The sequence below is a fragment of the Chelonoidis abingdonii genome, chromosome 4 (genome assembly GCF_003597395.2).
Source record: "Chelonoidis abingdonii isolate Lonesome George chromosome 4, CheloAbing_2.0, whole genome shotgun sequence".
NCBI lineage: Eukaryota > Metazoa > Chordata > Testudines > Testudinidae > Chelonoidis > Chelonoidis abingdonii.
In genome coordinates, this window is record NC_133772.1 from 16,468,614 (window position 1) to 16,485,484 (window position 16,871).

At 48.9% G+C, this 16,871-nt stretch overlaps 1 protein-coding gene across 16 annotated transcripts in view; it reads left to right on the plus strand.

The window, feature by feature from the left end:
- Positions 1-13,929, plus strand: part of PLEKHA6 (pleckstrin homology domain containing A6) — a 135,484-nt gene extending 121,555 nt beyond the window's left edge. For 15 of the 16 annotated variants that reach the window (XM_075064876.1, XM_032785791.2, XM_075064879.1 and 12 more), the window contains 8 exons: positions 2,494-2,623; positions 4,443-4,552; positions 5,433-5,615; positions 6,440-6,604; positions 7,116-7,249; positions 7,687-7,829; positions 9,988-10,111; positions 12,701-13,929. In XM_075064876.1, the coding sequence (XP_074920977.1) occupies positions 2,494-2,623; positions 4,443-4,552; positions 5,433-5,615; positions 6,440-6,604; positions 7,116-7,249; positions 7,687-7,829; positions 9,988-10,103 (981 nt within the window). In that variant the 3' untranslated portion in view covers positions 10,104-10,111; positions 12,701-13,929. The remainder of the gene's footprint in view (positions 1-2,493; positions 2,624-4,442; positions 4,553-5,432; positions 5,616-6,439; positions 6,605-7,115; positions 7,250-7,686; positions 7,830-9,987; positions 10,112-12,700) is intronic. The other variant, XM_075064872.1, reaches the window with a different exon arrangement.
- The last annotated feature ends 2,942 nt before the right edge of the window (positions 13,930-16,871 follow it).

Sequence of the window (16,871 nt, forward strand, 5' to 3'; positions counted from 1 at the left end):
TATTTCAGGGGCGTGACCTTCCGCCGCCTTGGACGCCAAGAAGGCTACCGGCGCTCTTCCTTGCAATGGAAATATTGGGCCCAGAATCTTTACTGGTGTGAGCCCGTTGAAGCCAGGGGATGAATATGGCCTATTTAAGTTTATCACAGGATCTCTTTGCAATATTTAATCTTCCCTGTGGCCTCAGCACTTTATGTCACGAAAGGAAATTCTTAAATGAGAACCACAGTGGACTGTAGGGGATCCCGGACTCTGGGGTTCTGTCCCCAGCTCTGTCATTGGCTCACTGGGTACGTTGGGGCCAGTTGTGTCCCCTCTCTGTGCTTGGCAAGTGTCTAACAGGGTTGTTAATAGAGCTGACTGGAAAGGATAAGGATACTTTGTACAAATATTTGCAAGAAAACAATGTTTCCATTTCATTCAAAAAATTTCCTTAAATTTGCTGCTGTTTTTTTTAAATGAAAAATTGTGTTTTGTTTAGTTGGGGGTAAAAACCCCACTTTTTAAACTTTCTCCCTCCTCCCCCCCATTTAAATAAAGGAGGAGATGGATTTGTTTTGTTTTGTTTTTAAAGAAAGAGAGAGAAATTAAGGAAAATCCTATTTTAGAATGTTTTTGTTACCCTCCAGTAGAAAAAAGGAGAACTGAAAAAAAAATTCCCTGCAAAATGAAATAATTTTTTTTGAAATGTTCACTTGGAATTTTTTCCGTGAAATTGTTTTTCTTTTTGGTCGAAATGTTTGTTGAGAGAGGAAAAGATTTGACCAAAATGAAAATGTTCTGATAAAAGGGTTGTTTCGGTCAAGAAGCCTTTTTCATTTGGGGAGTTTTGGGCTGACAATGTTCTGAGATGTGATTTAATGAATTCTGGCCGCTCTGAGACTTAACTAACCCTCATGAAGCTGGCTGAGGCCCTAGGAAAGGAGACAAGGTTTTAGGGTGACCAGACAGCAACTGTGAAAAATCGGGACGGGGGTGGGAGGTAATAGGAGCCTATATAAGAAAAAGTCCCAAAAATCGGGACTGTCCCTACAATATCAGGACATCTGGTTACCCTACAAGGTTCCAAGGAGGTGCTGAGCTGGGGCTGAGGGTGGGAGGGGATTTGGTGCAACTGGCTGATGTAATGGTTGCAACCCCCACTGGCTCGTTCTTCCAACCCATCCCATGTCATCTACACCCATGGCCTACGTTGCCCATTTCCCCATTCCTGCTGTATTCATTGACACTGCAACAGATCTTGTCCACGGGGAATGTTGTCTGAGCTGAAATGGAAGCAGGAGGAAGATGAACTTGAGCAGGTTCATTGCAGACATTGTGGGCAGGTGGGTAGAGGAATAGACCTACAGGGGAACCCTTCTCTGGGCCTCTGCTGCTCTTCAGGGTCAGGGCCACAAAGAGCAGGTTCTGGCCCCAGTGAAAAAAAAAATTCGGGCCCCCCAGCAAGGTAGGACCAGCTAAACAGGGCCGACGAAGCCGGGCCCTGGGCCCCCTTCTGGACCACTGGTCCCCAGTAATTTGTACTGACTTCCCTCCCCCTGTCGGCTCTGTTCAGGGTGTGGTGGTCAGAACCTTATTTTTCTAAAGCTACGTGGCTCATCCATGCAGCCTCCTGTCCCTGCTTTGCAGACTCATGAACTTCACAGACTGGGGAGCAGGATCCAGAGTTACAGGCTCATCCAAGCTCAGGAGCCCATATCACTTGAGCGTCTCCCACCTCTAGTTCATGGATCAACAGATACATCCCTGTGGTTAAGGTGTGGGGGGAGCTCAGCAGCCCAACTCAAATCCCACTGGAGTTAATGGGAGTCTTTTTCCACAGACTTTAATGATCGTTAGTTCAGGGTTTCAGTCAGCAACCTTGGGCTGCTGCACGGCCCATTGAAATCAGTGGGAATCTTTCCATTAACTTCAGAGGGCTTTGGGTCAGATCCCAGGAGACTACGTCCACATTCCCAAACCCAAAAGAAAAATAGCAAAGGGTCTGACCATGGGGCAAATGTGTCTCGTGTTTCACAAGGTGAGCAAAATATCTTGCACAAACTAGTTCAGTCACGATCCTGCAGAGAGATGGGGCAAGGCCAGGACAGCTGACCCCGACCCACTGTAGCCTCAGCCTTCAATGCTTTGGCACAAATGGGTGTCTCAGACCATGCCTGCTTATGGCTCTGCAGCTCCAAGCCCAGCCTGGATTTTGTCTTTCTCTCTGTCCAGATGACTGGATCTCGTGCTTTGAGCGTGTCTGGGCTGTGGGGGGGAGAGTGCGGGGGGAGAGTGTTGATCAAAATGAAAACCTGCCTAGGTGCCTCTCCCGACTGCTATTTCATTCGTGTGTGTGTATGTTTTGGTCTTTTCTGCATGTCCTCTGTGTCTGCTGTCCCCCGGCTAATGAGTGGCAGAGGTCCGAAGGCAGGGTGTCTCCCCAGCTGCCCTGCCAACAGCTCCTCCTGAACGGGTCAGCTGCTCACCAGCAAATCTGCTCTCATTCCGCAGTCCAAGTCCAGCTTCGAGCAGAATAAGAAAGATGCTCATTGGAGCTCCACCCCCATCCCACCCACAGAGGCTGGGCTCATGCAGACGAGGCAAGAGCTGGATGCTGAGAAGCAAGCGGCCCTCAACAAAGGTACCTCCCATGGCCTCACCATCTCAGTGCGGGCGGCAGCTCCTCTGTCACCATAAATAAAGTCCAAGCAGGGGAGATCAGGGCTGGGGGCACTGGCCGGCAGAAGCTCTGGATGACCCCTGAGGAAGGCTTCACCTCTTGGATTTTGGGTCTGGGGATCTCCCTATCAAAATCCATGGTACCTTATCAGTGCAGGCCACAATTTAAGAGGATGCAGTAAGCTGGGTTCAGAGCTCGCTGGGGCCATCTGCTTGCACCCAGTGAAGCATGCTACCGCAAAGGAGGGAGGGAGCTGGGAGGAGACTATTACCCTACCCTAGTATTTCCTCCTGCCCCTCTGGATAGAGGCTATTACACCCTGCAGCACCTGGGACAGTCAGGGTCTTGTCACCAAGCCCCTGGGATGCTGAGGTCCCTCAATGTCTGAGGACACTCCTTCAGGCTCTGTGCCTCCATGCCATCTCCTACCGGGGGGCTCTTTGGTGCATTAACAGATGAGGTCCCCAGCCCTTCCCCTGCATGCTCCCCTGAAGCAGACAGTATGATTGCATTGAGCTAGTAATTCCAGCAGGCAGTTGGAAGCTAGGACTCCTGAGTTATATTTCTGGTTCTGCCACTGACTGGCTGTGTTACTTTGGAGTGAGGTCACATTCCTGTTCCATGCCTCAGTTTCCCCCCCTGTAAAATGGATTTAATAATAATCTCTTGGGGTGCTGGGGCTGTGAGACGCTCAGGGGAAAGGTGTGAGGGAAGGGCCATGCGTCCTTACGCATTCCCAGTGCCAAGTGGCCTGGCAGCACTCCCCTGGAGTACACAGTGAGTACACAGCCACCCCTCGCCAGCGGCAGTGTGAGCACATCCTCTGCACCCAGCAAAGATGAGCAGTGCAGCAAGAGGGCAAGGAGCAGTGAACCACGCAGGCAACCTGCAGCTCAGGGGAACTCTTGCCATGTCCCAAACCAGCACGGGGTCTGTGGGCAGTGTCATAGCTTTTCTACTCAGATCTGAACCTTAGAGTTCAGAAAATAAGTTGCTATCATGAAACCTCCAAGCTTAATTACCAGCTTGGATCTTATAGCACTGCCACCAGCCAAAAATTCCAGTGTTTGGCTCACTCTTGTCTCCCCAAAACCTTCCCTGGGGGACCCCAAGACTCAGATGCCCTGAGTCTCACAACAAAGGGAAATACCACCACGTGCCCCTCCCCCTCTTACCTCCCCCAGGCTTCCCTCCCTGGTTACCCTGGAAGATTACTGTACTAAACTCCTTGAATTACAAAACAGAGAGACAATTAACCTCCTCCACTCCTTCTTTTCCCTCCACCAATTCCTGGTGAGCGGCAGGCTCAGTCCCCCTGAGCCCCTCTAGAAAAATCAACAAGTTTAAAAAGAAGCTAATAAAAAGAAGAAAAAGACATAAAAATGGTCTCTGTACAAGATGACAATATACGGTCAATTGCTTAAAGCAAAAATGAATAAACAGCCTTATCCAAAAAGAATGTACAATTTAAAACATTCCAGCATGTAAATACAAAAAACCAATAAAGCCTATTGTTTTCTTCTTGTATCTCACAACTTGGAACAGAAGATAGAAAAGCCTGGAGGTAGAGAGATCCTCTCTCAGAGCCGAGAGAGCACTAGAGCAGAACAAAGAACCCTCACCCAAAAACTTCCCTCCCTGAGCTTTGAAAAATCCAGTTTCCTGATTGGTCCTCTGGTCAGGTGTTTGGTTCCCTTTGTTAACCCTTAGCTATCTGTTTATGACAGGCAGCCAGCTGATTTGGGTTCAAGCATTTACCTTCTCTTCTGCTTCTCCCCAGTTGGCATCGTTCCCCCGAGGACCAAGTCTCCCACCGATGAGGAATCAGCACCCGTTTCGGGAGTGATCAGGAGGAGCACCAGCAACATGGCCAATGGACTGAGCTCCCGGGTAGGCTGCGGCTCTCTGCTTTGCATGTCACTGGGGATCCTGGGATGGGGTGCAGGGCCCTGGGGGAAGTAGAGGGGATGCAGGGGTGTGGATTGGGGCTGGGGTAGGAGATGGGAGATTGTACAGGTGCTGGAATGGGCTCTAGGGAGGTGGGACGGGTGCAGAGGTGGAGGAGACTGGGATAAGATAAAGGAAGCCCATAGGAGGTGTCTGGCTCACAGCCCATTTGCCGGCTTCCCTGGAGCATTCAGGAGAGGGACTCCGAGAGGCACAGGAGTTTGTCTGAGCTGTGTTGACCCAAGGAGGTGGCATTTGAAGCCCTTTGTAGGAAATGCCACCTATGCAGAACCCCCGGCTTCCCTAACTGCATTAGCATCTGCCTGACCCTGCAAGGCCTGGGAATCCTCCCCCCGGATATTGAACTTGGTCTGAATGTCTGAGCTCCAGTTCAGTGTCTGTCTGTGCCTCCCTGGCTGCCCCACAGCTGAGCTGGGGCTTCTCCTTCCCGCTGTGTCCCACCCACAGCACTTCTCTCCTGACCAGCCCTCCCACCCCCACCAAGACACACCGCTCTGCCAGTGCCCTTCAATCGCCACCCATGGCCCCCTGCTAGCCCAGCCCTGCAGTCCCCTCTGCCACAGCTCTGCTAATGCTCTTCGGTCCAGCCCCCGTGCTCTTCCCATCCTGGGCTTCCCAGGAACAGCTGCTGAGACACTAATTGTCTCGCGTAGAAGCCTTTCTGCTAGACAGCAAGCAGAGAGCAGCAGCCTCATGGCGTTGATGTCCTATGCCATGGCTGAACTCACTACCGGGGGACACTTGGGTCCTAACCCATGCTGCACCCCTGCTGTAACCATGGGGCTTTTTGAATTCTCCCCAGGAGAGGCCAAAAAGTGCCGTGTTCTCCAATGAGATGAAGGCAAAAATGAGCGTGGAGGAGCAGATCGACCGGATGAAACGCCACCAAAGTGGATCCATGAAGGAAAAAAGGCGGAGTTTGCAGCTCCCAGCCAATCAGCAGTCGGATGCTCCCAGCACGAAGGCACCTGCGTCATACAAAGTGGTAAGGTCTTCCCATGGCTGTCGACAGGTTTGGGGGTGGAACTTGCATTTATCCCACAGGCTTGCCTCAGAACAACATTCCTGAGCTTGTCCAATCCCTGGGCTTCTCTGGGGTTTCTGGGCCAACTCCCTTGGTGTGGGTTAGTCCCTGTTCTTCCAGGAAGAGGGTTTGCAGATCTGGGACTGCAAGTCCTCCCCTGACCAAAAGGCCCAGTTTGGATTTGCCTGAAGGCAGTCTGGTCTAGTGTCTAGAGCGCTGGACTGGGACTTGGGAGACCTGGTTCTCTTCCCAGCTTTGCCACTGTTCCACTGAGTGACTGTGGGCGAGTCACTTCCCCTCCCCATGCCTCAGTTTCCCCACCTGTAAATTGGGGCTAATGCTACTGTCTTCCTCGGAAAAGCACCTTGAGATGTACTGATGGAAAGTGCTGCAGAAGAACCAGATGGTATAGTTATAACTAAGGCCGGGGCCTGCGATAGGTCAGTAGTCAGATGTTTGGGGCATGAAGGGCAGAGCCAGTGGGGCATGAGAAAGGCCCTTTGTGGGGTGATTGAAGGAGGTGAGAGATGGGGATATAGCGAAGTGCTTGCCAGGGGAAGGCAGGTGTGGGAGTCGCTCTGAGGCTACTGTGACTCGGCTGGACGAACAGAACGAACCCTGGTGTTTCTGGAGGAGTGGGTGAGAAAGGGAGGGCAGAGACCAACGAGACTGAGCCACGTCTTGCATTTGTGAGCCCTGCGCACCCTTTCTGTGAGCCAGCAGGGGCATGACCCTGTTGGCAGACCGTCTTGCCTCTGAGGTGGCAGCTCTGTGGCCCGTTCCAGGTGCGCCGACACCGCAGCATCCATGAAGTGGACATCTCCGACCTTGAAGCAGCGCTGCGCACCGAAGACTCTGGCAAAGTCTACGAGACGCCGAGGGAGGAGATCGCCCGGCTACGCAAGATGGAACTGGAGCCACAGCATTATGATGTCGACATCAGTAAGGAGGTGAGGCCTAGCCCCACTGGAGCAACACGCCTTAGGGATGGCAATGGGGGCAGATTGCTGTGGAGACCGTGTACATGGTGGGGGGGAGACAGCACCTCTGAGATGACATGGGCCCAGGACAGGCAGGAGAAAATGGGGCCTGGGCTGAAGGGACAGGTCCCTCTAGGCATTCGTGTTGCCCGGGCTCTTATGTCCTATAGCCTGGGGCTGGGGGCTGGAGCAGACGCAAGGGCTGGGCACTGCGCAGAGAAGAATGCAGTGTAGGATGGGTGTCATGTGGGTTCTGGGCCAGGGATGGGTGTTGTGCTGGTTCTGGATTACACAGAGTTGCTGGAGCAGAAACTGGTGATATATGGGTCCTAGCGCAGGCTGAGTGAGCCCTGAAGGAGGGACTAGGGGCTGGAGAAGGGACCGATGCTGGCTGCTGTGCGCTCCCCTATGTATGCAGATACAAAATGCCCATGTTGCCTTCAGACCCCTGGACTTAAAACCTGCTTTTGCCTCCTTCCAGCTTTCTACCCCAGACAAGGTCCTCATTCCAGAGCGGTACATTGAGCTGGAACCGGACACCCCGCTAAGCCCCGAAGAGATGAAGGAGAAGCAGAAGAAAGTGGAAAGGATAAAGACGCTCATTGCCAAATCCAGGTGATGGTGCTGTTTTGTGCCCATTTCAGCACCGGCTGTGCCACACTGCTACCTTCTCCATCTTACCCTCTCTCTCGTCCCGTGTCTGACCTTCCACCCTCCACTACAGCTGCTGTTTATCTGTCCGCCCTCCCTCCGTGCACCTGCAAATCCATTCATTCAGCTATCCATTCATGGAACCACCTGATTCATCTATTCGTTTGCCCACTAACTCATTAAACTCCTTGGCCATGCAGCCATCCATCTATCTGCCATTCCACTCATGCATCCACTCCCCTCCCCTCCACCCATTCATCTCATCCACCTATTCTTCCTCCTGCTCACCCTGTCGTTCTGCCCTGTCACATCCTGCATCCTTGTGAGCATGCCCTGTATTTTGGCCCAGGCCATCGCTCTGGAGGCAAGGGGGCGGTAACACCAAACTCTCTCTGCTGCAGCTTGCAGAATGTGATCCCTCTAAGCGAGGGAGAGGTGGACGCACCCCAGGATGCAGAAACCCAGCTCCAGGAGCAAGAGAAGAGGATAGAGATATCCTGCACCTTGGCTACAGAAGCCTCCAGGCTGGGCCGCATGCTCTCCGGTAAGGCACTCAGGAGGCAAAGAACTGCAGTTTCATGGTTAAAAAAAAAAAAAAAATGAGGCACAGGAGATGCCTAAGTCAAGAAGGGGCAGACCAAAGCCAGGGGGGACTAATGACATGGACAATTCCTAATAATCATGGATTTACCTGCATTAAGGGCAGAAAACTGAACTCAGAGTAAAATGAGTGTTAGGGGTGGCCAGGCAAGGCACCTAACAGAAGTGAGGTGTAGGCAGAAGGCGAGATATAGTGAAAGGGCCTTTAGAAATAAGATAGATAGATAGATACATAAGCCAAGATCCTCAGCTGATGTAAATTGGGGTAACTCCCATAATTTTGATAGAGCTATGCCAATTTGCACCAGCTAAGAATCTGGCCCACAGAGGCAGATCCACCACTGGGCTATTCCATTTTCCTCTACTGAAATCAGTGGAGTTATACCAGTGTCAGACTGACATAGCGCCGTCGTAGATCAATCCTGTCGACTTCCCCGGCAATTCCAGTAATAACAACGGGTGTGACTTTCCTCTCCCACCTGTGTAAATCAGGAATAACGCCACTGAGATCAGGGAAATGACACGCATTGAGGAGCAGAATTGGGCCCCCTGTATTCATACCATATGCACAAATGTAATGGGCCAGATCCGCAGCTGTGGTAAATAGGTGGAACTCTGACTCTCAGTGCTGTCCTTGGTCATGCATAGCACTTCTGTGAACTTCAGCGGGCGTCATCCATGAACACACAGGGGCAGAGAATAGACAGTAGAGCAGTAACTCTCAAACTTTTGTACCGGTGACCCCTTTCACAAACCAAGCCTCTGAGTGCGACCCCCCCTTATAAATTAAAAACACTTGTTTATATATTTAACACCATTATAAATGCTGGAGGCAAACCGGGATTTGGGATGGAGGTTGACAGCTCGCGGCCCCCCGTGCAATAATCTCGTGACCCCCTGAGGGGTCCCAAACCCCAGTTTGAGAATTCCTGCAGTAGAGTGTCTTGTTCTTCTTTCACTTACAGCAGTGAAACTCTAGTGGGCCAGATCCTCGGCTGGTGTAAATCACTGAAGTCAGTGAAGCTATACTAGTACAGATCAGTGGAGAATCTGGTCCACCGATGTCAGTGGAGTCACACCGGATTTATACTCTCAATGCTTGGTGGTCTGCCCCTGTCCTCCTGGGGCTGATGCCTCTTATTTTTGCATTGGTGCTATTCAACCATGAAGCTTTTGAAAGCGGCAAACCCTCAGCTCTTGCCGCTGCAGCACATCTGTGCCTGGAGATCCCTGCTTCTGGGCTAGCCAGCTGGTGACTACAAAGCGTTACTCATGTGGCAAAAACTACATGGGAAGATGGGGCAGCCTCCAACACACGTGGAAATGAAGAGCAATATTGGATGGAAGGGGTTGTGTGTGGAGAGGGAGGATGGCCTAGTGGTGAGGGTAGGGTCTCCCTTCCTGACTGGAATGGTCTGGGGATAATGTGAGGCGCTCAGATAATACAGCAAAGGGAACTGTGTATGTAGCTACACCAGACTAGAATATGGTGCATGTTGGATGGAGGGGGTTGGGTTGGGCATCTCTCTGGAAGGGCCTGTTTCCCAGGATCTTCAATGAAACAGTGGCGTTCTGCAGGGGCCTTGAGTGGAACTGGCTGAAAAAAAGGAAGGGTTTGGGGGAAAATCTTATGAAAAAAATTTAACTTTTTTTCTCTGTCAAAAAATTTCAAAACTACATTTTTCTCAAAACTGGTCACAAACGTAATCCGTCCTTTTCTGGTCAAAAAGCTTTGCACTGTCCAGCCCCAGCTCTAAAGCAGACTAGGAAACACCTGAGCCCTGGTGCGTGCAGTGCGTTGTGGGGGGCTGTACTGGCAATGGGATGCTGTGGCCCATGCCCATCTCCCTGCAGACAGGCGCTACCTCCCATCTTTGCCTAAGTCCATGAGGATACCATCATGGAGCTCACGTGTGCGTGCTGTGGGGGAACCATCTGTGTGTATCTGTTGTTTCTGACCATGCTTCCTTCCTTTTTATATCCCCCTGTTGTCTCTAACCTCTCTGCCTTCCTCTGGAATTTGCTCCCTGCTTTATTTCCTTTCTCCCCTTGCTGGCTGCAGTGCTGTGTTCTTCATGTCCTTTTCCATTTCTTGTTTCCAGCTCAATGTGCCACCCCGAGTCCTCCCACTTCCCCAGCCTCCCCGACTCCACCGACAAACCCCCTCTCGTCTGAGTCATCCCGGGTCGCCGACAGCAGCCATTTTATGCGTGTCTGAGCCATGAAGTAAGCACCTTTTCTATCGTACTTCATCTCATCCTCTGAACATCTCAGCCTCCAGGGGCGACGTGGAGAACCTCACTCAAGAGTATCCTCTTCCCATCCATTCATACATTGCTTCTCACCAAGCTAACACTCTCCTCTGCCACGTTAGCCCAGTCTCCTCCCATGGAATGAGTGCAAGGGGCTTAGAACTTGAAACACTAAGGGTTTAGGACCTTGTTTTGAGTCCCTGGGTCAGATCCTCCACGGGGATAAACTGGCATAGCTCCACTAAAGTCAATGGAACTGCCCTGCAGGATGGATTGATTTAAATCACAGTGATTTTAAATCAGCAAATCCTGATTTAAATAACCAGTTTTAATTTTTGTTTTCCATTTATACTTTTCAGTTATTTACTTATTATAAAGTTGATTCTCATTGTTTGGTATAATTTGGCACTTCTTTTTGCTAACCAGGATGTTACACTATATCTATACACATTTATTTGAGCAGTTATATTGCTTAACATAGGTTTATTCAGAATTGTAGTTTTTTATGATGTTAGGAAATGGGGAGTGATGCACTTCTTATGTACTAGATGATGATTCATTTTTACTCATGATTTGTGCCAAACTGATTGGATGAAAATTAGAATTCAATTTAAAAGCCACAAGAAGAACATTTAAAAATGTTTTTATTAGTTAAATAAGAGTACCTTAAATGTGCTGAATACATAAGAATAAAAAGTTTAATAAATCAGTTTTAAATCAAAACAAGTTTTGATAAACAAAGGAAGCATCAACTGTAATTAGTGAATAGCCCTGATTGCTTCTGGTCACCCTGTCCATCATGATTTTAGAACTAATAGATCTGATCCTCTTACACCTTGTTTTTCGTCATAGCTGGAAAAGGAGAGCAAAGGTGTGTGTTGGTTCCTCAGCTTTGAATGCATTAGTCATTGAACTGAATAAACTGAAGTGAAGAAAATAATCTCTCTGCACCTGCAGAAGAGACTACTGCTGTCAAAAGCTAGTTTTGCACTTCAGGTTCCAGCTGCCTAACCAGTGACTTCAACCAGTTCAGTGCTTTGACTTTCCCTAGAACTTCGGCAACAAACTTGCACTGCTTGAATAGTATATTTTTTATTTAAATTAAATTATTTGAATCCTCTATAGTAAGTTTAGGCCTGAATGTAAGTTGTCATAATTTCACTTTTAATTTTAAATACATTTATTTTTAAAAAGAACAATGTATTGAATTTACATTTTTAAAAAAATTATTTAAATTTTTTAAAAAGACCATTTTTTAAATCATTGATTTTTATCAACCCTGCTAAACTGCTTTCCACCAGTGGAGGAGCTGGCCCCATCCCTCTTCAGGATCAAGAGTTTTCTCCAGGATTTCCTTCTGGGCACAAAGGAAAAGCTAATGGTATAGCTAAGTTGTACTAAGGACTCAGTGACTTGGTAGAATGCAGCCCAGCTGGATGGGAGCAGGTGGTTTCTGCCCATTCCAGGACTAAGTGGGTCCTGGCTACGCCAAAGCCTACTTTTGCCATGCACTGAATGGAATTAGCTGTTGATGTGGGCCAAATTCTTGCCTCGCTTAGATCCACTGTAAATTAGAAGTGACCCCAGTGGAAAGCCAAGGGTGCAAATTAGAGGAGAAAATAGGCAAGAAAAATGACACATCCTGCACCGAGAGAGACTGGTTCCTTTCACTGCATAGACAAAGCCATGTAGATAACTAACATTGGGAATGACGGCCAAAAACCAAGGAGACAGGATGAGCATGAGCTCCAGAAACTCTTTGCCTGAAGGTAATCGGTTCAAATCCAGGCCAAGTCAGTAGCGAGTCACTGGAAGCTGTTATGATCTGGTGGCTGTGTTGGCCTGTGTGAGATGAGATTGGTGGGCTCTCAGTTCAGGTGCTAGTGGACACACAGCACCAAGCTGCACTGACTTGTCAGCAGCCTCAGCAGAGATGTTGTGGACTAAATGGCCATGGAGACTGAATTCTCCTCCCATCCTAGGGGACAGCCCTCCGGGACTGGGCTGAGGCCCATCAGCAGGGCAGCGCGGGCAGAAAGACTGCATGTGCTGGACCTGCTCTGCAGATGAATAGTGGAGCCTATTTTCTATGGCTGTTGGCCCAGCTCCTGTTACCAGCACTAGAGTACCTCCAAAACATCCCTAATTCTTTTTGATGAAAGTGGCCAGTTACCAAACAATGGCCTTTTCTGCCCTGGGATTTTAGCCATAGGTGGAGCAGCAGCACTGCACACCCCTGGCATAGATACAATTCACCCCAGCACAATGTGGTTTGCAGGGGTACAGAGCCCCCTGGTTGGCACAGATGGAGATTGTGGCATCCCTCTGCTTACCCTGGCTTTGCACTTGTGCCACACTTGAGGCGACTGTGTCTGGGTCGAATCCTCAGTACAGACCAGGCCTAAAAAGGGTCATTTATTTTTTTCAAGAGTGGACAAAAATCCCATTTGCTCCCAAGCATTCCTGCCCTGGGCTGTGATGCAGGTGCAGCTCTGCTATGCTTCCTGGTGGGTGGAGGGCTCGGCTTTCTCACTTCTTCTCCCCTTTCCTCTCCTCCCTCCAGCACAAGCCCTGGCTGCTGTGAAGTTCCACGGAGCCACGTTTTAACACACAAACACACACGTCCTGAGTCGACAACCAAACCTTTCCTCGCTCATAGCTTTTGGTTCTCCCCGAACCCCTGCCACTAAGCAATGGTGAGATTGTCCAGGACGAAGATGCTGTGCGTCAGCACCTGTCGCCAAGGAGATCGCGGGAGCCTTATCTCTGCACCGGTCCCCCCAACTGGCCGTGTACCATCCCAGGAGGAAGTGCTGTGGGTGGGCTGTCTGCTGGAGCACAGAGTGGCAGAGAGGCGCTGGTGAATCACTACTACTGCAATGATGGACATTTTGTGTGAGATTTGTTGCAGTCTGGGAGATGGGCCCACTCCACAGCCAGCGCAAACTTCAGGGCAGGGAATCTGGCAGCTACCCACCAGTCTGTTCCATGGCCAGAATATCTCATCGAGGGGATGGTGTCACACTGGAGGCTGGGGTGTTTCCCTTTGCTTCCCGCACTGAAATATTTGTCTCCCAAAGCTCATGTCCCAAAGGAGCTTTTGCACGGGGACTGAGCCGTCACTGCAGTTGGAGCTTGCTCTTGCCCTCCACTGACGTGAACACCCCATCTCCATTCTCCGCACCCCTTCCACCTCCCCAGGCCTTGGCCTGGATTGGCTACTAGCATCTTTCATCTCTGGAGCTAGCCACAAGTGAAACCTGGCCCAGTCACATTTCTCCACTCACGCTCATGAGCTTCTGCATGAAGGAAGGAGCGGGCATCTGGGATGGACAGATGGAAACAGGAGCCAAGGAGGGAAAAGTCTTCTGGGCAGAAAATGGGAGAGGTTATGGGATCTGCAAAATTAGGAGGACATAGCTGTATCTGAAATGCTAGTGTTTCCCCTCCCAGGGCAAAGAGTGGTGTGGAACAGCAGGTCTGTGCAATGTATGCGGACATGTAGTAAGGGAATTAGCTGAAAGATACAGAGGGACGGGGCTAGGAGAGTCCAAGTGGCTGGTGTTGGTGACCAGGTGAAGCCTGGATGCTTTCTGGGGACAGGAGGGATCCGTTTGCCCATAGAGACGATGAGGAGAAAGGAGGAGAGGCTTTAGGATATTTTTTTCTCTTGGACCAGAGCAGGTTCTGGATGGTAGCAACAGGTGCCCTTCCTCAGAGTTTTGTTTTACCCAGCGCAATGCTCATTTCTTGCATTTTTATGGGGATGGGAGTGGGGTGAAAGAGAGGAACTGCTACACACACTCTCTCTCTCTCCAATCAGGGGCTGAAGCCCAGATATTTAATACTAGATTGGGCAAAATGCTGGAGAAGTGGCTGAGGGAACAGCACTCTCTCGCTGTCCATGGCATTTCTTGGGCATCTTATTACCTTGGGTCTGAGTGCCCTATCTAACTCTTGATATCTAGTCCTGAAAGGCCGTGAGTGGACCTAGAGGGGCATTTCCTGCAGTGTCTTGGCAGGTACCATGTTGATGTTGTCACTGTCTCTTGCCTCCATCTGGAAAGCACTGCCTTGCCCCCAAATGGAGGGGACTCCAGAGCTGTGAGGCCCAAGGGAATAGGAGCATAGCTGGGAGGAGACCTAATCCCTTCTGCTTTCAGGCTAGAAGCCAACTTCTTATGGATGGGACAAGGGAGAAGCTTCCCCATGGACAGGTGATTCCATAATTGCCCGCTGCAGCGTTCTTGCGCCTTTCTCTGAAGCAGCTGCTACTGGAGACATGGGCTACTGCACTGGGTAGCTTCCTGATCTGGCAATCCCTGCATAGAGAACAATCCTGTGCTGGCCTTTGGGAAATGGACTAGATACCCACCTCTACCTTCTATGGTTCCCTGCTATATTTGCATGTGGAACGGCACACATGCAATTGACACTCGTAATTCACTGCACTGAGACACACATACCGCGGAAATTCTTTTCTCCTGAAGAACAGAGAGCTAGAATAGTTCCTCTGACGTTTTGGAATAACTGAGATCAGGTGTGCATGATGCTGAGTCACTGCTGCACTGTCTCTATTCCACGTTCTCCGTTCCTGCAGTACCTTATGAGATGAGCCTGCTCTTCCAGATGTGGCTTCATTGTTTCCCCAATACATTGAGAGAATCATCATCTTAGGGGGGGACGTATCAGGGGTGATGGAAGAGGCCTAGTTCAGAGAAGCATCCAAGAGGTTGGTTGCTCTTCTGAAGCTTGTCAGAACTACCTGAACCATTGGGGTCTGCAGAATCTAGCATTATTTCAGCACTGCTGCTTCCCAAAGGAAATTCGTAAGCGAGAAGGTCCATCTAGACCTCAGCTCAGTTCAAGCAATGGTTTGGAGGAAGGAGGTTTCTTCAGTCTGTCCAAGTTGGTTTCCTTGTCCCTTCTCAAAATTAGGGCTACATGCAAATGCAAATATATTTTCCACCACGCAGTGGATTTGCAAGTGCTCAGCTTCCATTTAGGTACCGAAACAAGGGCAAGATTTTTAAAAGTGCCCACACCCAGCAGCTCCCGCTGTGATATTGATGGGCAGATTTTCAAAACAGCCCTGAAAATTTGGCCACTTATTTTGGTGTCTAAGTGGGAGATGAATTCTTTTGAAAATCGGACCCAGTGTTTCACAAAAAATACTTGCAATTTCATTCCAGACCCCTTTTTTGTTGTTTTTTGGGGGGGGAGGGGGATCCCATCAATATTATTTTATGTGAATTCTCAGTGAAATTGACAGGTTTTGTATTGAAACCTGAAATTCTATTTAATTTTTTTGCCAGAATGGAATTTTAAAATTCCCAAATCCGAAATTGAGGCCTACGCTCAAAAATAAGACCAGTCTGGGTTGAATATGAGCTTGCTTTTGCACTCCAGAATCTACTTTTTCAAGTGCAAAGCTGTGAAATGTTGCTGGCTGTATGCGAAATGATCTGGTGTAACGAAACTGACCTGAAATAGGAAAGCCCCAAGTGTCGAGCTTTCCCAGTGTTGCTGCGAATATTATCTGAGGATTTCTGTCAAGAACCCCTCTTCCTATGGACTTTCCAGTGCAGTTAGATGCCCTGTTCTAACATTAGACAGTACTGGACTTCTGCACCTGATTCTGCTCTGACCTACACTGGTGCAAATCAGGATTAAGTCAAATGAAGACAAAATACATTCAGAGCAGAGTGTAGGAGTGGACAATCAAGCTCTGTACCTTATATTAGAGACTGAGGCTCTGTCAATTCACTACATGGAGGAAGAGCTGTTTTGTCCCAGCACTTGAAGCTCCAAGTGATAGTTCTGAAAAAGGCAATGCAATGGAGATCCGCAATCTATTTTTTAGCTTTCTTTCTCCATTGGCCTGATCCTGATTGCTTCTGAGAACTCTCATCTCCAGCTGAAATATAGAGAAGGTGCAGATGCTCAGCACCTAACAAGATTTCTATTTCTTCCCCACCATGCCACCAGTTGAGTGAAATGGGAGCTAGTTGGCTGCCTGCCTGCTGTAGCCTGTGAATCAATTTTTCTTTCTAGTTTGGCAATACACATAAAATCCAAGGAAACAGAACCTCTCTGCCCAATGGTATCTACCTAGCATCTCCCTAGATTATCTGTCTGTCTGTCTTTAATTTTGGCAATACATAAAACAACCCTGGAGACAGAACTTTCCCCAGAATCAGATCTATGAATCAATCTTTCTTCCTTTCTTTTAGCAATACATAGAACATCCATGGGGGATAAAATCGTCCTGCTCCCATAATGGAATCCCAAACAGCCCCTGTTAGCTCATGAAGCTGGCCCTTTATTTTGCTATACATGCCTTAATATATGTTTTATGGAAATTATACATTTATATAATATATATGTGTATATATATATTTGTTTTTCTCTCCTTTTCTGGGTGGTACTGTTTTGTGCTAACTTTCTCTCTCTTTCTCTCTCTCTTTCTCTTTCTGCTGAGCTCTTGGCATCAGCCCCGCCAGAGAGTTACAAAAGGAGATTCTTTGCCAGTTCATCAGAAAAAAAAAAGACCTATTTAAATATACATATATATATTTTCTGCTTTTATTAAAAGCAAATTTATTTAAAATAAAATATAAAAACTGTAAGTTTTGAGAAATGATGCATTTATTTCCCTGTTACCGAATAGGTAGTGCTTTGTATATGGCCAGGTCCTCAGCTGATGTAAATTGCCGTAGTTCTGCAGTCATTAG